The 21,097-nt window shown below is 49.0% G+C and overlaps 2 protein-coding genes across 3 annotated transcripts in view; one reads left to right on the top strand and one right to left on the bottom strand.

The window, feature by feature from the left end:
• Positions 1-79: 79 nt before the first annotated feature.
• Positions 80-3,013, top strand: CTRL (chymotrypsin like). The gene is made up of 7 exons (XM_032122078.1): positions 80-939; positions 1,087-1,190; positions 1,337-1,416; positions 1,656-1,737; positions 1,839-2,019; positions 2,424-2,557; positions 2,790-3,013. Exons 1-7 carry the CDS (start codon positions 888-890, stop codon positions 2,949-2,951), a joined length of 795 nt encoding a protein of 264 aa, XP_031977969.1. The 5' UTR covers positions 80-887; the 3' UTR covers positions 2,952-3,013.
• A 1,769-nt stretch (positions 3,014-4,782) lies between these two features.
• Positions 4,783-21,097, bottom strand: part of PSKH1 (protein serine kinase H1) — a 31,140-nt gene continuing 14,825 nt past the window's right edge. For both annotated transcript variants that reach the window (XM_032121782.1, XM_032121783.1), the window contains exon 4: positions 4,783-11,001. In XM_032121782.1, the coding sequence (XP_031977673.1) occupies positions 10,684-11,001 (318 nt within the window). In that variant the 3' untranslated portion in view covers positions 4,783-10,683. The remainder of the gene's footprint in view (positions 11,002-21,097) is intronic.

Raw genomic sequence — 21,097 nt, 5'->3', positions numbered from 1 at the left:
TGTCCAGGCTCTGCTCCCTGGAGGGTTGGGGCAGGGATCAGGGTATGTGGGTGGCACAGAGAGGGAGGGATCCATCCCCGTGTTCAGCATCACCCCAGAGCTGGCTCCCTGCACCCTGTGCCAGCCCAGGAAATCACCCAGGACACGGGGGATGATGCAGACACTACATACCCATGTCCAGGACAGAGGGGGCTGAATGCTCCCCAGACCTGGGGGAGGGTCGGGTGGCTGCAATGCTCAGTGAAGGGCTCAACCTCAGCCTGGGGAGGGGCCCACTGTCCTCCCTGGGGCTCATGGTGTGCTTGCCCAGCTGGCCACAGCTCCCACCTGCCTGGGAAGATGTCTGCCCTCCCCACCTGCCCCCCTGGCTCTGGGACTTGTTCACCCGCACCAGGGACATGGTTCAAAGGGTGGCCCTGAGCCCTGGGAACATCCAGCTGGGACCAGTGCTGCTCCAGGCCAGGACTTCATGGCCATGCGGAAAAACAGCTCTAGTGCCAACAGATCTGAAACAAGTCTGAGCATGGGATGACCTCCCACCCCAGGCACTTCTGTCCATCCCAGCATGTCCAGCCCCACTGCTACCCCAGCTGTGTGCTCACAACCAGCCCCCTGTGCCCTCCATCACAGCCCTGTGGTGCTCTCCCACTCCAGCTCCACAGGCTGCAGAACTAACACAACTCGTGACAGCAAAAGCCTAAGCCCCCCAGGTGTCTTTTGACAGTACCTTCCCACGTCCGTGTTTGTGCCAGGCTTGGCCCCTCACTGCTGCCCACAGCTGGCACAAGGCCACTGGGGGACCTTAGCCTGGCCAGCTATGAGCCACATGGCTCCCTGGCTGCTATAAAGCTCGTGGTCCCCAAGGGTTCAGCCCGTCTCCTTTCAGGATGGTGTTCCTGTGGGTAGTTGCCTGCCTGGCCCTTGCCAGCGCCGTCTCAGGTAAATGCTGCCCATGGGTGTGGGAAGGTCCTCAGGGTGCAGCAGGATGCTGGACAGGGTGACACAGAGCCACCCACACCAGCACAGTTCCCAGATATGAGTCCTGAGCTTTTGGGTCACCCTTATGCCCCTGTGCCTCTCCTGCAGGCTGCGGGGTGCCCGCCGTCAGTCCCTCGGTGGCCTACAGCGAGAGGATCGTCAACGGGCAGAATGCTGTACCCGGCTCATGGCCCTGGCAGGTGTCCCTGCAGGTACAGCACTGTCCCGCTCCCTGGGCACTGCCCTAAGCACCGTGCTGGCACGGCACAGCCACAGTTGGGCACCAGGGGGACCTCTGCCTGTCCCCAGCTTGGGGGTGCTCAGGCCACCCAGCTCCTCTTCTCTCTTCCTTCCCCAGACCCGCACAGGATCCCACTTCTGCGGCGGCTCCTTGATCAGCCAGTACTGGGTCGTCACAGCTGCTCACTGCAATTTCAAGTAAGGAGCAGTGCCTGGTCAGCCCACGCTGGTGCCACTGGCAGGGGCTCAGAGCATGTTGGGCATCTCTGGGTGGCACTTGGGTCAGCCCCAAAGGCCTGAGCAACCCAGGGCTTCCTCCCCAGTTGTCCCCATGGTGGCTTCCCTTGGGTTCCTCATGCCCAGGGCTGCCCCCAGTGCTGCTCCCACCTGGGGTGCTGGCTGGACACATGCCCCTGACTCTCTCTTACCTCTTGCAGCCCGAATGCCCACGTTGTCGTCCTCGGGGAATATAGCCTTGCTTCCAATGCCGAGGCCGTTCAAGTGAAGACTGTGTCCAGGGTGAGCCAGGTGGATGCGGTCCTGGGTCGGGGCTGCAGCTCTGCACTGCAGCTGCTCCCACAGGGCAGGGATGAAGAGCTGTGGTGTTTCTCTCTCTGCAGGCCATCACCAACCCCGGCTGGAACCCCAACACCATGAACAACGACATCACCCTGCTGAGGCTGTCCACGCCCGCCCAGCTGGGATCCCGTGTGTCCACCATCTGCCTGGCCCCTGCCAACCTGGTTCTGCCCACCAACGCCTGGGCTGTCACCACCGGCTGGGGACGCACCAACCCCAACTGTACGTAAGCTGCAGCTTCAGGGAGGGCTGTGTAGTTGCTGTTCTTCCTGGGGGTTCTGAGGGTCCAGGGGTGCCTGTGGGGGTGACATCTCCTGTATGTGTGGGAAGGGTGGAGCTGGGCAGTGGAGTAACCCTGTCTGAACATGTACCAATGTGCAGATGGGCGTGGGTGTGTGTGTAACCCAGGGATGACTGTGCACAGGCATAAGCCTGCCCTTTCTCGGGGCAGCCTGCACGAGGTGATCCCAGGGAAGAAGGGGTTTGTTGGCACAGAGGAGGAAGACACTTTGTATGGCAGCACCCATGTGTTCAGGAGCACCCGTGGAAGCTTGCCCAGGGCACCTGTGCGCTCTCCAGGAGACCCACAGACACCGAGGTGATCTAACGGTGCTTCTTTCCCCTAGCCCAAGCCCTGGCAACAGTCCTGCAGCAGGTGACCGTGCCCCTGATCTCCCAGAGCCAGTGCATGCAGTACTGGGGCAACCGCATCACCAGTGCCATGATCTGCGCTGGTGGGGCTGGTGCCTCCTCCTGCCAGGTAAGGAGCTGAGCTCCTGCTGCACAGGGTGGGTGGAGGAGGAAGAGGATATGTGGGATCTTGCTGAGCTCCCATTGCACCACAGGGAGGGTGGAGGAGCAGGGTACATGGGGTCTTGCACTTACGGAGCCAGATATTTAAACTACAGCACCTGGCTGTGCACAGGGGACCAGGTGGCAGGGACCAGTTTGGAGCATGTACCAGGAGTGCTAAGCAGGAATCTTCTCTGCAGGGTGATTCTGGCGGACCTCTGGTATACCAGAGTGGGAATGGCTGGATGTTGATTGGCATCGTCTCCTGGGGAACCTCCAACTGCAACACCAACACGCCGGCCATGTACACTCGTGTCAGCCAGTTCCGTAACTGGATCAACACCATCGTTGCTCAGGGCTAAAGGTGCTGCCAGCGTGATCCCTTCACTGGGATTAATAAAGCATCAGCATTTGCTTGTGCCAAGCACTGCCTCTGGCTCCTTTCTTCTTGTGATGCAGAGCAGGGTGGAAGGCACGTGGACAAGCCTGGGGCACCCCGTGCTTCTCTCCTGAACGCCAGCACTTCCCAGAGCTGGAGCTTGGTACCCAGCTGGGACGCAGGGGGAACTGCAAAGCCAGGTCAGGATGCTCAGGCAAAGAGGGAGCAGGGCTGGCTGTGGTTCAAGGGCTGCTTAGGGGGTCTTCAAGTACACCCTGGCATCAACCCAGAGACCAGGCAGGGCTGAAGGTTGGGAGAATGGTCCTCCCACTGACTCAGGTGTGAAGTGCCACCAGGGAATGGACTGTGGAGCTGCAGCTCAGTATCAGAAAGCACTGCTCAGCTTGCTGTGGAGGGTGGGTGCTGGTGGGTGCACAGGACTCTAAAAGATCTCTGCCTGCAGTTTAAAGCCATGACTTGTGTAGCAGCTGGGAACACAGAGCTGAAAAGGAGAAGTGCCATGGGCAGCTCCAGCTCCTGGGGAAGGTGGAAGGGGATGGCTGCCTCACACCTGCAGATCTGCCAGGTAGCAGCAGGAAACTGAAGGCCACTGCAAAGGAAAATTTGAAGCTGAAAACCAGGCCAGGTGACAGGCTTTCACTCAAATGGGTTCTTGAGACAATGGCTGGTGAAAAAAAAGTCTTGTGTGACATCGAGTAGCAAGACACATGTTCAAGGAATTACAACCCAGTTCCCAGCAGCTCAAAATAGAGCTGGTGATGACACACCGTTGAGAGAGGCAGGATCAGACTGTCCCAACATGAGGTGTGGGGTTTATTTTTCCTTAACAGTGATGTGAAGGTGATATAACACCTTTGCTGTGTGAATCACAGCCCCGAAAATGTAATTACTCTATTAAGCAGAGAGTGTCACACTACACAGGGACACGCTGATGGGAAGGAGTATGGAACATCAATGGGGGGCAAACACAAATAGTCTGGCCCATATGATTGAGTCAAATAAAAAAAATGTGCTCAAGTAAAGCCTATGGCTAACAAACTTTAGTGTGGTTGGGTAAGATTTAGTTTCATTTAGTGGTCTGCTCTGCAGGGAGCATCTAACTGACCTTAAAGGCAGGTGAACATCAGAGATGTGGGGATGGGCCATGCAGGCAGAGAGAACTGGTGGCTACAGAGAGCATCAAACGGGAATGACCAACTGCAGCACTGTGGGTCATCTGGTCTGTGTGCCCGGGTCCCTGTCAGCTCTGCCACCACTGGGACAGGGTCCCCTGGCCCTGGAAAATCCTGGAGAGGAGGTGACTCAAGACGGGTGTGCGTTGTTCACTTGATATTACAAGTTTTCCAGTTGGTCCATAAAAGCTGCTCAAAGTGAAACTGGAGAGGTGATGAGTGGCTGTGGACAAACCAGAGCATTTCTCTGGCCCAGTCTTCTACCTTGCCGCCAAAGAAAAATGAACAGAATGTCGCAAAGTGCCTGTTCAGCCTCTCAACCCTGTCTTCCAGCAACAGGCTGAATGCCTACCTGATTCAGAGCATCAGGACATCCCAGCCTTGCACAAGGTCTCCCTTGGGCAGCTCCTGGCCTGGCAGCTGCGTTAAAGGAACCAGCAAACCCTTTGATGGGCATTTTGGTACCTCTTGCTGTGAGCCAAGAATGTAACAGAGGGGCAAGCAGCTCCTAGCTCTCCATGTACTTACTGACCATCACTCCCAGCCTAGAAATCATTGCCTTCCAGCAGCCAGCCCGCAGGTGGTCCATGAGGCAGAAGTAAGGACAGCAGAGCCATGGGGTACACAGAATACATGGACATGTTTTAGCAGACCGAGTACACCAAATAAATAATTCTGTACACTCTAACTTGAACATTACAGACTAATTACAATAGGTCCGACCTCATCCGACAGGACAGTCCTTAGAGCCAAGCCAAGACTCGAAAGGCAAGGCACGGAATGGGACAGTTCTCAAGGCAGTTCTGTGAGGAGACCGACTGGATGAGACCAGAGTCGCTTCCAAACTGTTCCAACCCAGCACCGGAAACTGGGCAACCAAAAATAACATCAAGTGCCGGAAGATCTCCGATCCCAAGAGCTTCCCGGGAGGTGTCTTTCCGTAGTGAAAGGCAACAGGAAAACTCATGGCATCTGGGCGTCTGCGCAGGAGCTGCGGGTTGTAACACACCTTGCTGGGGCCGTGGGTCTGCTCCACGGATCCATTCCCCATTCAGCAGACAAACAGTGCAACGATGCCTGCAACAGCAGCCAGAGCTCGCTCGTCACACACGAGGGAACTACAGTATCACCAGGAGGGGGGGGACAGTGGGACAAGGGACAATTGTCACCAGGCAGAGCTCCCACTGCCCTTGGCACACCGAGGGCAGAAGGCATCAAGCTCCACGATGCCGTTGCCACCGCACATCCCTGGTGTTCACATTTATTTCTTTGGGAAGTTTCCTGCACAGTAAGGCACAGTTGACATGCAGGCACCCGCCTCGGAGCGCTGCATTCTTAATGCAGGGTGAAAGTGGAGACTGAGTGGTCAAAAAAAGCACCAAAACCCTCCCAAGAGTGGTGAAGGCAACTTGGGGTGGGGTACACACATGGAGTGGTGCAGGCACTTTGTGACATTCTCCAGGAGAAAGCTGAGTGAGTGAGAGGTCTGGACACAACCATCCTCCCTGCAAATTCTAGAGCTCACGCTGGTGCCAAAGAAGCCAATGTCTGTGTTGCTTTGCATCATTCAGAAAACTAAATTAGGGCAAACAATTGAGATTTTAATTTATCCCACCTCAAATCCTCCAAATCTCTAGTATAATTACTTAAAATAACATAGCCCCACACAGCCTAATCAGAAGCCTGTAACAGCCACAGAGCAGTTGCCCTACCTGGTATAAGACTGAGCTGAGCCTGCACTGCAGGTCCTCAAAGGCACATACAGAAGCTTTTACCTTGCCCCAGGACTCACCACACCTCCTGCAAGCCAAACGCAGCGATGCTGCCCAGCAGCCAAGTGAACCATCATTCCTATTCCAGTTTGTGCATCAGGCAAAAGTTGATTCTCTCAGTACTGCAGCCAAACACCCGGGTAGAAAACAGGATTGAGAAATGGAGCAGGGCCTAAGAAATAGTGTAAATTACCAGAACAGAAAATATGTGACCTAAAAGAGGCAAGTACCCAGATTCCAAAGAAGAGTGTGAAGGTTTATCACGTCCAGAACAAACATGTGAAGCAGGCCCTACACTGCAGCTGGTTTCCTCATCATCACCAAAGCCAGCAGGTCTGAGCCCTCTTGCCTGGGCTTAAGCTCCTCACAAGGCTCTCAAGCTTTCCTTCACATACAGTTGTGTGCTTCCAAGAACAACACAGAGTAGGAACCAGCAGGAGCATCTGGATGCTATCACAATTGCAGTGTTAAATAGCCCAGACTTCTTCAGGATTGAAGGAAGCGGGGTTTCTACCCCTGCTGGGTTGATCTGTTAAGATTTTTAGAAGTTTGAGTGAGAAGTAAATCAAACATGGACTGGTAGCTGCTGTTTTAGGAAAATACACTACGCACTCAAAAATCTGGATGCAAATCTTTAGACCCCCTAATGCAATTTCTGGCAGACTTTTTCACATTCATTTCCAATAACCCTCAACGAAAATAATAAAAATCAAGGAATCAACACACCACATTCTTCGAAGCTGCAATTCTCTCCCCCAAGAGAGCAGCCAAACTCCCAGGACAAAAGGATGGGATTGTTTTACACAGTACTGCTAAGTTCCAAAAGACAGACAACCCTAATTCCCTTTACTCTTCGAAGAGCATCTCACCCAGAACCAGTGGGGACACAGCGAGGAGAGGGCTGTGCCTGGACAAGGACACACCACGATTTGCCACTAGATGTCATTCCAACTCCACTTTCACTGCATGAACCAAAGCAGGCAGAACGATCAGATTTGTGCTCCAGCTAATACACAGACTACCCTCGGTGGTAGTCTGGAACAGGCAGTTGTTAGCTTTTCTCACAGCACATTCAGGACCACAGGAAGGTTTCCAAAAAACCGTCTGCGAGCCAAGTTAAGAACCATCACTAAGAGTAAAAGAAGGACATTAAAAAAATTAAATGAAAGAGCAGAAAAAAAACATTTCAGAGAGATTTTAGTTTCTAAAATCCCCAAAAAAGGCACTCCTGAAAAGTGTAAACTCCTGAGACTTAAGACCAACTGAGCACTGAGCTGCTCCTGTGGAATGAAGACAGATGATCAAGGTAATTCACAGTGAAGAGCTTCTTAGAGGACAGATTGAAGGCACCCGGACTATGGCTCAGAATTACACCACTTTGCCTGTCCCCCTCCGCACCAGACCCAGCTGAAAACGTGTCCCAATTGCAAGAATAAAAGCACCTGAGGAATTGTTCTTAAGCTGGACCTCCCAACGTGGCATTTGGAACATCACAGTTTTCCAGACTCAGTGAAAGATTGATCACTGAGGACTCCAGGGTCACTTGGACAGAGCTCTGCACATCTCCCCTCTGCCCACACTTGTTATTGTCTGGCTGCAAAGCTCCTACAAATACTGGATTTAGAAAAAGAAGAGGGAGTGAGCCAAGAGTGTTAAAATTGAACGATGGAAGGAAAGCCGGTAAAAGATTTTCCCAAGTTTACACCGATTTTTCTATGCAAACAAGAAAACGTTGCATTTGTGAAAAGAATTAAGAGTTCTTTTTTTAGAAAATCCAAAGCTCTTTATGGGATGGCCTGGGTCCTCTTCCTGCAATTCCCAAGCAGCGGAATTGCCCGAGGACCACAAACACCTCGATACCATGGAGAGGCAGGTTGCAGCTGTCCAGTATTGCTCATGTATGGGATGGATCCTCCCTTTTGCCAATTCACCCCCAGTCACAGAGCATCACCACCAAAACCTGACACTGTCAGGATCCTACACAGCAATATCCCGCTTCCCAAAACATATTCCAGCCCAAAGTAACCACAAACGATCACTCTGAACTTTTCCTGGTGAAAAACTAGTTGTGGAAAAGATCAGTGAAGCAAAAATTGTCACAGATGAGGAGATTCTTGTTCTGCTTTGTGAAGGTAGAGAAACAAGCCTGGTTAGCCCAGAGCTTTATGTATCCCTCATCCCACAAGAGAAAGATGAAGGAACAGCATGAGCAGACATCTGCACGATGCCTGTGCATTTTGATGGTCTAGTGGTTAAGGGGAAGGGTTTCAGTTCTAGACGTCTTGGCTCAGTTCATCAGTTTGACCCCCTCACACAGGCAAAACCCCTGTTTTATGGATAAACATGCAGGATAATCTGGGGAGGGCCATGGGAGCAGCCAGGAGGTAAAAGCAATCAGTGCCTGGAGTGATGCCCCAAACATACCAAAGACTCTTCAAGTAATGGCTCAGAACCAGAAGTGCTCCGAGGGAGCCTCCTGCCACCACCTGACCTGCAGAGCCCCCACTGTCCAGCTGATACTGGTCTTAGAGGGGCTCCTGCTTTTGGAGAGCTATTTGCAGTGACACTGAGCTGTTTATGAAGCAAAATGTGGCAAGCTGCCTGCTTTGTCAGAAATCACATCTAGTTTATAGTTCATGGTAAGAAACTAGGGAAAACAACGTGAGGAGGTAAAAGATGCCAAAAACATTTTTGTTTGCAGTCCACAGAGTTAAAAAAAAACAATTTTGGGGAATTCTGCAGTATCTGTTAATGCTGATGGAAGAAAGACTGTGTGTGACATGATAGGATGGTTGCTCAGAGAAAGGGCAGCCTGCAAAGGATGCAAAGTTCTCAAAATAACATGCAAAACCACACAAAGGATTTCAAGTTCATCCCTACTACACACAGTGGCTCTCCTCAAGTTTCTTCTGCTGTATTCCCCACCACATGCTTGGGCACACCAGGCTGGTTACACGTATTTACAGCCCATCCCACCTTTGAGATGGGAAGCACACCCCCAGAAATCCCCCCTTTTTTTTGCCTTAGCACAAAAAACTCAAATCTTCTCCCACTAAAGCTGCTTTGCTGTTTGCTGACCAGGAGTGACTGTGGCCAGTACAGTGAGAGCTCCCTGGAGATGTGACTGACTACTTCAGCCCTGCTGACACTGAAACACAGTGGCACAAGCATCGATCCTGGGAAAAGGCCAAGCTCACCAGCCCCTTGAGCTTGGACTGCCTGCACCTCCAGCCCAGAGCCAAGCAAGCCCTTCCCAAGTGCACAGCACGAAGCAAATTGTGTGGCTTCATGAGAAAAGTTTTAAATCCCAGTATTTTCCCTCACTGCTGATCTTGTCTCTGCTACCACGAGAAGTCAAATCTGTCCTATGCCTGTGCCATCAGCCCCACTTTGCTGCTCTAACTAGTTGGGAAGATATCTCAGCAAGCTTGCAAAAAGCTCAGCTCTGCATCCCCCACCTCCACTGAGAGTCCTCGTAAGAGGCCCCCTCATCACCCACAGAGCACGAGGACACCTGAAAGGCAGCTTTTTCCTGGTAAACTTAAGTCACCCCTCACAGCTCTAGGGCATTTGTGCAATGTCTCCAGGGTATTGTCACTGTTGACACTCCCAGACTGGGCTTCCACTACTCAAGCCCTTACCCTGATGCTATGGAGCCATTTGTGGCCATCCCAACAGCTCCTACCACCACTGTCCCAAAGCAGGGATGGCACTGCTGGGGCAGCACAAGCACACAAAGCAGGGGAGCCCTGTCAAACCTGCAGGCAGGGAGCAGCCTGGGACCACCAAAGTTCTGGTGCAGCGACATGGTTGGTAATGCTGTGCTTACAGTGGTTATAGCCCAATTCAGCTCTGGGGTGGGCAGCAGATCCCTAAAAATTCCCTCTTTTTTTTCCCCTTAGCACAAAAAAACTCAACCTTCTCAATCTTCTTTTGAAGGGTGCAAGGTGTCTAACAGGTCACAGACACAACAGAGCCACAAGAACAACGAACACTGCATGACAGGCACTGGTCTTGCTGCAAACAGGGAAAGGACAATTCCAGGGGTAAACCTTGATGTCATCAGGCAAGTGAGCCCTTGACATCATCAGGAGGATGGCAGCCCTTGGGGGAAACCTCGCAGCTTCCCAGCCCTCATGGAAAACTGCTGTCTGGCATCTCTTTGGCGAGGAGCTGGTGGGCAGCACACCAGTGAGTCAGAGCTATCTCACTTCTAACTGCACATGACTCACTCCAGCTTCGCTGCAAAGGCACCACGGAGTCTGACTAAACCAGCTCAAAATCTGTGTATACATAATTTTAAAATACATATACACCCCCACACGTGTATGTGCACACACGGACGTGCATGCACAGACACACCAAGTGATTTCTTCTTTTTTCCATACGCAAGTGAGAGAAACTAAACGGTCTGGAATTAATAAATAACTATGAACAACCGAGCTCCTGGGCTACAGAAAGAGCTCTTCTCCCCATGTGGCTCCTTAATTCGTGCATTCCTTGAGGCTCCGAGCTGTGCTCCGAGCCCACAAGGACTCCCCCGTCTCTGGCGCGAGACCCCATGGCAGGGTGGGACGGCCACCACAAGGTTCCCTTTCCTCCGCACAGGGGGGACACCTCCTCATGGATGGGGGGAATGCCTGGAGGGAGGGAGGGAGGGAGGAACCTGGCTGTTCCTCACTGAGTGTGTGCACACCTCCAGCGCAGAGGAGACTTCTGGCAGGGCGGGCGGCAGGTGCCAGCGCGGAGCTCAGCCCGTGTACTGCTGCTGGTAGCGCAGGTTGAGCTCCCGCAGCTCCCGCTCCCGCACGCGCCGCGACTTGTTGGATTTGGTGGAGCGGCTGGAGCGGGTGGACTGCGCTGACTTGGTGCTCTGGCAGCGGGAGGATGCCCTCTTGAGAAGGTTTTGCGAGATGGAACGGTGCAGGTTCTTCATGGAGGAGGAGGCTGCCATGCTGACCACCCATGGGTGCTTCAGGGCCTGAAGGGCCGTCATCCTGTCACTGGGGTCCACCGTGAGCAGACGGTCGATGAAATCCTTGGCCAGGTTGGACACACTGGGCCAGGGCTGAAACACAAAAGAGGTGATTGGAATGAAACATCCCAACACAGCTTTGCTGATTAATTACTTAATTCCTCACATGTCTGCAAGGTGCTTTGGGGCATTCTGTCGCTCCCCTTCTCTTTTTTATCCTCAAATCTTCCAAGCTGTAACCAACAGTATCTGCCCAAGGAGAATGGGACACAACAACTTCACGTTAGGGGAAGAGGCTGAATTAGTGGAAAATACCTGTAGGTACATAGGTGCAGAGTAGATCCCTCCAGCAGCCGGGGTCAGGCACTCAGTAGCTGACCCTCTATCCCAGTATTCCTAGATGCCACAAGCCTGCAGACACCTATACACCCCTGTGCACACACTCAAGGGTCTCAGTCAACCCCCAGACTCAACCATCTCTCCAGCAGTGGCTGGGACTTCCCCGGTCCATCTGCTCACCAGATCCTCCTGGAGTCTAGTCCTTGTCCTTAGAGACACACACGCAGACACCCCCAGCCTCCAGGCCCTTTCCCCCTTGTCCAGCTCCATGTTCACCAGCATTCACACACTTGGTCACACACCCACCCACACACCTGTGCTTGCTCCAGTTGCTGCACCATGACATACACACAGGCTCCCAGACCTATGTCCTGCTCCAACTGCTGGTCCTTCCTGCCTCATCTTCTCACTTCACCTTCCAAAATCCTACAACTATTACCAGAAGCACAGTAACTGTGCCCCATTGAAGACCCTCCCCTGTCCAAGTGCTTTCTATCCAACAAAGCTACTACTGCAGGAACAGGAGCCCTATCACTCACAGAGGATGGATTCTGACACCAGACCCACAGGGCTCTTCTGACTCTTCATCTTAAAGCACACATCTAGGGAGCAAGCACTGACCCCTGCACTGATCCTGGAACCAAAACTAGGGAGAATGTTCTGCTGTGGAACTTGGTCTCACTCTCACACGGAAATTTAGATGTCACTACTGGTCAGCCCTGGAACAGCAGCTCAGCCCAGCTGGGAACAACCCCATAAAACGTTCTAAATATGTAGAAATGTTAGATATAATAAATTTTCAATAATGTTTACCACGGAAAGAGGAAGGAATTTGTTTTACAATATGCTAGTTTTAAAGAAACAAGCCCAAAGTAATTAATTAGTCCTATAAAAAATATCCTCCCAGGACACCCAAGAATGGCCATAACAATTTATGAGCCAAACACCTACAGCCACAAATGTTGAATTGTTTCATTTCTGTCAAAATACTGTATTTGCTCTAAGGTGGGAAGTGAGAACATTTCCTTCAGCATGAGGCGAAGGCTGGGCTGTGGACAAAATGTGACAAAATCTACTGTAAGGGTAGAGGGGAGGAGGCAGCATGGGCAGCAGAAAACCCCAAGTGGTGAATGGAGCCAGGTAAGAGCAGTTTTCTGCAATCACTGGGTGTTTTGTGGGTCTCACCCATCCTGAACCACCAACACTGAATTTTTCAAGTCTGGGAGATCACATCCCAAGCTGCATTAAGAAAAAGCCTGAGCAGATTCCTGCAATGAAGATTTCGATATAATAATGGTGACATATGTGTAACTGAGTGGACCCACTCATGTCTAGTTAAAAAGCAAAAGTCTGCTATTCTGTGTCTCTCATTCTTCTCCTCATTGGGTGAGGAAGAAAAGCACCCAGCTATTTTAAAATTCATGGTTCACTGACTGTATAGCCAGAAATAATGCCCTTTCCTTGTGCAAAAGGTCTAAAAAAGGTATGTCCTGATTTTTTTGAGGTTTGTAATTCATTGCTACAGAAAGCAATTTTCTTTCCAAAAGACTCAAAGGCAGCAGCAAGAGAGCAGATCCCCAGGACAATTTTTTAATGAAAAGGAGGATGGTGTAAGAGTTCCAGCACTGCTCCCAGCCCACAGCCTGTCAGTGCATGGCCAGGAAAGAACTTGAGCTTTAGCTGAGGCTGTGAGGGGGATCAGGGTACCATAGTCATATCTTACAAGGACTAAAACAGTCTGGCTTACTCAGCTGAAGGGGATACAGGATGATTGCCAGTAACCACGCAAGAGAAGAGACTGAAAATGATATGAACTAGTTGATATAAAGAAAATACTGCTACATGAATAAAAACCTATAAATGTTCCTGAACATAATCAGAATAGGAATGGAAATACTCAGTGCTCAGGGAACAAGCCCAGCCTTCTCCTATGGATCAGACACCACTTCAGTGCTTGAAACCAAGTCAAAATCCACTCCACTCTACATTTCACAACTAAATCCATTAACAAAAAAACCCTCTTAACATTCAAGCTTTTCTGTCATAGAATCATTAAGGTTGGAAAACACTTTGAAGATCATCAGGTCCAACCATCAACCCAGCACTGCCGTGTTCACCACTAAACCATGTCCCCAAGTGTCACATCCACAGGCCTTCTGAACACTTCCCAGGATGGTAATTCCACCACTGCACTGGGCAGCCTGTTCCAGTGCTTGACCACACCTTCGATGAAGACTTTTTCCTAATATCCAATCTAAACCTCCCCTAGCACAACTTGAGGTCATTTCTTCTTCCCCTGTCTACTGCTTTGTAAATAATATAATATATAAATAAAATTAGTTTGTCATAACCTGCCTTAAATGACTTTTTCTTAGCTGATGAAATGTACCTTGGCAATGAACGGTAAGAAAAAACCAGGCACTTGTCAGAACAGAATAGAGACAATTTTTGATCAGTGGTCATGAAAGTGTTTGTTTATAAAGAAGGCAAATAAAATAGCAAAAATCCTTTTCAAATTTATCAGGAAAACCACAATAGAGGTTCAATTGTAACTGAACACACTGGTCTGTTCAGCAGAATGATGGACCATTGAGGAGCTTAGCCTTCATGGTATTCACAACAACAGAACCAAAAAGCTGAATCTACCCTACCATGGGGGAATATAAATCACATTGCAAGCCTATAGATTTCCTACAGACTTTGGATAAGGTACTTCATTTGTTAAATAACAGCAAGGGGAATCAACTTGCAGGATTTAATCTTCATTGGCCTAATCTCGGCTAATCCCAGGTGGTACCATATGTCAACTGGCAACACATCACCTTCCCTTCACACTGTGGATCTCCAGCTACAGACCTCTGGGTTCTCTCTTCCACTGATGGACAGATCCAAATGAAACCCAGACAACAAAAGGTTTTGCCTCCACTTTTCTAAGATTGCCTTGAAAAGCTTTTAAAGACCTATTTTCTGTAGCTTTTTTAATTATTCACTTTCAGCTATTCATTCAGTTAAAATCACAAACTCATCATTACCTGGCTACACTCCATCAGCTCCCAATTCCTTCTTTCCTTCTCCTCCACCCAGCAGCCAGAGCTCACCCCATTCTGTTTCCTTCACAGAGGACTCATTTTCCACTTCCAACCAATCCTAATGGGACATCCAAGCTGGTGATATATCTATTAAATTTACCAACTTTAACTCAAAGTGGAGGTAAATGCAGGTGACAATTTTCTCTCTGTGAAGTAACTTTTTAAGAACTCTTCACTACCATCTTCATTTCTGTTACCAGCAATTGAAATTACTTAAGGTACCCTGAAAGAGCTTTTGTCCCCCTCAGATGGAGAAAACACATTCACACAACTCCAACCTCATGTTTTTTCCTGGCTATTTCTTCCCCTTTTAGCCTAAAACCTTTCACCTTTCTGAATATGGTCCTTCACAGAAATACAATCATGCCAGCACCTCCATCCTCTCTTTTTTACCTAAGTCCAAAGAGATGCAAGAGATGCTCGAATGAAAAGTACTTGAGAACTGGCACAACAGTACTTGGAAATACATCTTCAGGACATGCAGGAGAGCATTATTTCCTCTTGCAGGGGTAAGTAACTGCATAAACCTGGAATTTGAGGCAACCCAGGTGCTATTTTGCTGTCCAGATGCATTCAAACGTCAGTCAAATGAGATTCTGGAGAGTGAAATGACCCTCTAAACACCAGGAACAATACTGCTTCAATCTTTTCAAGTCTTATTTAAGGATGGAAAATGTGATGATTTGGAATTTGAAGAAATCTATGAAGTCTGAGGAGCTAGGAACTGTGATACATAACCAGCCTAAACCTTGAGAGGCCCGTCCAGTTTAATGAATCCTAAAGAAGAATAAACTCTGAACAAAAGCACATTGGATTTCTCATTATTCCAATTACTCTAGTTTCACCACAAATGTTGAATATGGAGTAGCTGCAATTAGATTTTTCTTCTGGTCAGCAAACACAAATCAGTTTATTGATCTGTTTACACAGCTGGAGGTTTGATTTGCTGCATCACACGCATCTTTTTTATTTCACTGAAGCTTTTTCTTTAGTAATACGTAAGGCTACATTCTACCACCACAATTTGCAACCCCAGCCCCTGGAGAAATGCATCCACTCTCCAGAAAACTTGCATAAGTTGACAAAACAGCAGTTTTAACTTAGCAAAATCCCATTAACCCTCCAAATTAATACTGCAAGGCACCAGCAGGAGGTTGTGTAGGAGCTGAGGAAGGTTGACACTGGTGTGTTTGGGGAGGACATGAGTGCAGGACATGAAGTGTGCTCACATGACAGGACTGAAGCAATCCAGAGGAGATTCTGCCCATCTGCTTCCCTGAGGAGAGACAGAGAATGGCTTGGAAGGAAAATGCTCCCATCCAGTGGCCATAAAACATTGGATCAGCTAAACCCTATCCGATAGCCTTGCCTTTAATCTCCATGCTGCAACAACAAACCCTGCTCTTTTGTGGCACAACAATGCCACAAAAATGAAGAGAAGTCACCAATACTTGCACTTCTGTTCCTCTAGAAAATCATTTCAAATGTGATGCAGTTTGAGTACAACCTCTGCTCCCTTTGTTAGACTGTGTTCATTCAGAAGGAAGAAGTTCTGGTGTCTTTCTGCAGAGAAGCACAGAATGGTTTGGGTTGACAGGGGCTTTAAAGATCATCTAGTCCAAATCCTCTGCCATGGACAGGGACACCGTGCACTATCCCAGGTTGCTCCAAGCCCCATCCAACCTGGCCCGAACAGTTCCAGGGATGGGGCAGCCACAGCTTCTCTGGGCAGCCTCTGCCAAGGCCTCACCACCCGCACATACCTTAAAAAAAGGTGGAATAGCCATATTTTGAGCTGAACCTCAGCAATACCAGTTAAATGACAACAGAGACTTCCTATAGGTGACCAGCTCTTCTAACAGCTGCAACCATGTCCTCTGTCTGAGACACCTGGTACAGTGTCCGGTTCAAAAACCTCATTTCTCACGAGAAGATCCCTGGATACAGATTTGTTTAACACTGGAGACTGTTGACCTCATGCTGGAGGGAGGACTAAACCTCCTCTAGAAAGTAATGTCTGTAACTCTAGAATTTAGCACAGTGACTAAAAACATGATCCAGCAGAATTTAAAAGGAAAGAAAAAAAAAAGGGGGAGAGCAGAAGAGCTGCACAAAGCTGTAGAGGGATCTTCTGGTTAGTCACATGCAAATAAAAGAATCATCTGACTTCAAGCTCTGCTTTTAGTCTCAACAGTACCCACTGAAGGAAGGATACATACTGATTTCCTGACTCCTACTTAAGTTACATGTTGTTTCCAAGAGAAGAAAGACAATGTTTATGAGGAAGGTGAGGGAAAGGCCTGGATCTCCCTTGCCAGTCAGTTTTTACAAAAACATGAAGCACAAAGCATGTTATCACAGCTGCAAAAGATGGCTCTTAGGCCAAAAATACTGTATCCCAGTCCCACTGATACCTAGGATGAGTCTGGCTGAGCACTGCAGAAGTCTCAAAGCACCAAAGAGACTGAGAAGCCCCACAGCAGCACACAGATTCCTGCAGGGTTCTCCTACAGAAAACCATCTGATGTCTACTTTGAAGTTTCACAAAATAAAATAGATTTATTGGGAATAAGCCTGCCCCAACAAATAGACTGGGTTTAATGCATCCACTTGGTCAGAGGGTTATTACCCTAATGCCTTCACATCATGCCCTTATCACCATTCGCAGCAACGCTCAGTGCCACGGGAGATGAACACATTTCTGTTGTCATTCCCATTTGATGCTGCACTCCCCATCGTGCAGGCACAGACAGCTTGGTTTGTGCAAGGTGAGCCAAATCAGGGAGTTTTTGTAAATTTTTCAGCTGGGCTTTTCAGCCCAGCCATTCCTTGGCATGACTCACCAGATGGCTGCAGAAGTAGCTACATCAACCCAAGAGAGCGACTGGAACTGAGTCCAGAATTAGCAGCACTTCAACCAAGTATGAAACCCATCCCACAGCCTGTCTTACAGCCTCAATGACAATGGGAGAAGCTACCATGGTGGAGAGTGTGGCTCTGGTCCCTCAGGAATGCCAGCTGCTGCTTCTGAGGGTGCACCAGCATTCCCTACAAAAGCATCTCCTGGACTTCTAAGCTACATAAAACACAGGGCACATCACCCATCTGCAATTCCAGCCCTGCTAGGTAACAAACTCAGGGGAAAGCAGCCTCCTTTACAATGCCTTACAATGCCTCTCAAGTGTGTTATGTTTTATTCAGACGCAGGCTCTGAGCCTGGAGGAGGAGGAGGGGGAGAAGAAAGAGATCTTCCTCTGAGTGTCACTTAGGCTGGGTGATTGCGTGCAGCGATCTGCTCTGTGTGATTAAATCCCTTCACCACCCCTGCTTGTTATTCACATCAGCATAAAAGCTATTGAGGCGCCGGCCACGCCGGCATGTGGGGAACAAACAACGTGTTCTTCTCTGGTTTGAACAACCAACCCACCTCTCTCCCCTGCAGCTGATGCAAGCACGGACGGGGCGAGCGCCGCAGAGAGCTCCCAACACGTGTTGGAAACAAACCCTGACCTGTGTGACTGCTGTGAATCTCCTCACCCAGTGCTGGACCTAGGCATGACTGGGAGCCAATGCTCCGGAGGCAGAGCAGCTTTCTTTTGATCTGCTGATCAAAATGAGCAGATTTTGGATACCAGAGCAGAGTTCCTGAATTTTACTCTGCCTTCCATGGGAGCTGCTGTAAAAGGGTCATCAAAGCCTGCACCGCAAACAAGTTAACAACTTAAATTTATTTTCTTTTCACAAAAATGACTCAATCTAACACATATGCATGGTGCTGAAGGCAGGGCACATCTCTCCAGCTTCTATTATTTTTCAGAATAGCTGCAACTTAAAATTCTGATGGTTTTGGTGGCAGACAAGTGACAAGCTAGTTTTGAGAAGGAAATTAACTGGACTTGATGCTCTGACGTCCTTTCCAACCTTAATGATTCTAAGAAGGTCCCCAAGAACTCTCTTCATTGCATTACCCATTTATGCATATTGCACCAGTCTTGTCTAATTTAGGAGATTCCCACATGACATCGGAAAACAGAAAGTGTCAACTCCAAAGGAGCAGGTTGGGGACAGGAACTGTGACACAAGACATGGCAAACCAGCCTAGGGCTGTGCTGGGGCTCCAGGAACACCAGGTTTGCACTGTCCCAGGCATGGTTCAGCCCCCAAACAATTGCAACAAGGTGATCAAAACCAACTGGTTCAAAAGAGCTGGAACAAGAAGTTTCCAATGAAAAGATGAAATGTGCTAAAGTCTGCACAGGGCAGATTCCCAAGCATTCAGCATTAATTTGTTGATGTGGGGAGGAGGAATAAGGGAAGGATGAAAGAGGAAAATACAACAGCCCTTTAATAATCCAGAGCATTATAAGTATGCGCAGCCATCTGGTGCGGTGAACTTCTATAACCCAGCTTTTCGAATGGAAATAGCCAGCCCATTTTCCCTGTACAGGCACTGAGTATTCAGCTGGAATCATGCACTAAAATTACAGCAGCTACAAAAACAATAAACACAAAGCTTTTCTCTCCAGCCAGGGGCAGCTCTTCCAAGTGCAATGCTTAGGAAATAGCTGTTAAAATGGGGTAATACCACATTTCAGCTTGGATCGCTTTACGTCTCTCAAAAATGTGTCAGCAAGTTACAGTGTACACAGGGAACTAACCACTACCTGGACTGAAAAATTGTCCATTGAGGAAGATCAGGGTTAAGAGACCTGGACTTGGAAGGATGAAGGTGAAAAGATGAGATCACCAAGTATACCATGCTGGAGATTGCCATGAAAACAGAAGAGTCAGAAATTTCCAAAGGCATTGCGATAGCACCAGCTCCCAGCAGTATTTGCAGTAACTAAACTGGAAAATATCTTTCCCAGTCTGTTCCTAACATATGGGTATGCTGACATCTTCAGTGCTTTTATTCTCAAAAACTCAAATTTGAGCTGAATGATGTTCTCTCACTCTCAACTATTACCTTACGAGAGTATTGGCTGTGAACTGGAGCTGAAGTCAATACGTGTTTCTACGTACAAATTCAGAGTAAGAGCTTAATTAAGAAATGGTGGCTCCTGACAGGGAGGAAAGATCTTCCCCAGGGAGGAAGAATATCTTTCATCATGCTGATTAGTGCAGTGGTGGGGGGATGAACAGATAAGCTTACAACCTCCCACGTACACACACAACCCCCTCCTGCAAGCTCCGAGCTGTCGGTGCACAAGCCCTGGGCGCTTACGAGGGAATGAGCAAGGGGGAGTAAATCCTAAGACAGTCTTAGCTGCCAGTCCAACCCTGCCCTGCTCCCTGGCTGGCACCACCTCTCCTCTGCTGCCTACTGGACAGCTCCTTTAACCTTCTCGAGCCCAAACACAGCAGACAGATGAATCACAGAATCATAAAATATCCTGAGCTGGAAGGGACCCACAAGGATCAAGATGAGGAGCTGTGCTGCAAACATCAGCAACGTCCAAGCCCCAGCTGCCCCACTGTCTGGCTTGACTCTCCTTTCTTCCTTACAGTCACTCTTTCAGTTTTAATCAGAATCCAACCCTGGCATGGTTTCAGAGGAGGTGAAATGATGCCTCCTTCATCTGAGTATTTCCTGAAAGCCCAGGTTTAGTGCTTCCCAAACTAGGCGAGTGTGGCTCAATGCCACTCCTGGTTTTCTCTCAGAAAGCACTGTTTTGGGTAGGCAAGGTGGATATAACCCATTTTAAAGTAAACAAAACATCAGGAGACACTCTAAGTAGGCTTGCTTGGTTAACCACAATTCAGTCCTGGGTCACTGGTTTATAATTGTCTTTCCGGGCACTATTTGGGACATTTTTGTTAGAATTCAGAGCAGGATAACTGTTCTGGATCCCATTCCAATACACTTCTCTGTATTTTCTTCTCAAATTTCTTTCAGCATCCCAACTATTCAGTGATGGAGACAGAGATCCTGCCGAAAAACAAAGTATGTCATTGACACTGCAGCCAACTGCACATACACAAGGAGGAAAAAGGACAAATCAAAAATTCCTAACTTAACACATTCCTAATTCTGCAGCTATAATCTTACACCAACGTGATCTTTTTCCCTGTTAAAATCCTACCCTTTTCTTACCTACATTGTTGGGGTATTTTTCTTTCCAAAAGAAGATGAAAACATTTCAGTTTGCTATGTGGAATCACACTACCTACTGTTGAGCCTGGTTCAAAAAGACTGTGGAGAAGATCCAGGTGAGAGCTGCCAAGATAGCCAGGGGTCCTGGACACACAGCCTTCAAGGAGGGGGGAAAGGAGCTGGACTTGTTCAGCCTGACAAAGCAAAGTCTAAGGGCAATCTAATAGCATATTACATTTATTTAAAAGTAGTTACAAGGATTACAGAGCCACACAGCAGGTCCAAACAAGGGGCAACAGGGAGAAGCTGCACCTTGGAAGGTCTGTATCAGGAAATACCAGGGGAAGGGTGGTGCAGTCCTGGAAAAGGTCACCAGGGAGGTGGAGGATCTTCATCCCTGAAGCCCTTCAAGACTCAGGAAGACAAAGTCACAGCCAACATGATTTAGTGCTGGCAACACTCTTGTCTCAAGCTGAATGGGATTAGAACTCTCCAAAGGTCTCTTGTAACCAAGGTTTCTACTACTCAAGTGCTTCTCCTCCCTGCCCCCAGCCAGCACTGTCATATCCCCTCCACAGCAGCAGCACATCCCTCCTTCCAACACATATCCCTGCCCAGGCTCCATCTGACATGCTTAACAGGGTCAAGTGTGCCATGAATGTTTCAG

Source organism: Corvus moneduloides, chromosome 12 (assembly GCF_009650955.1).
Source record: "Corvus moneduloides isolate bCorMon1 chromosome 12, bCorMon1.pri, whole genome shotgun sequence".
Classification (NCBI taxonomy): Eukaryota; Metazoa; Chordata; class Aves; order Passeriformes; family Corvidae; genus Corvus; species Corvus moneduloides.
Note: the sequence above shows the minus strand (reverse complement) of the source record. Positions and strands in the feature narration are given on the sequence as shown.

Bases quoted from the DNA above. Each gene is read 5' to 3' on its own strand.
- CTRL (XM_032122078.1), top strand. From the start codon at position 888: ATGGTGTTCCTGTGGGTAGTTGCCTGCCTGGCCCTTGCCAGCGCCGTC. The intron at 940-1,086 runs GTAAATGCTGCC...CCTCTCCTGCAG, and splicing joins CCTTGCCAGCGCCGTCTCAG to GCTGCGGGGTGCCCGCCGTC. The intron at 2,558-2,789 runs GTAAGGAGCTGA...TCTTCTCTGCAG, and splicing joins CTGGTGCCTCCTCCTGCCAG to GGTGATTCTGGCGGACCTCT.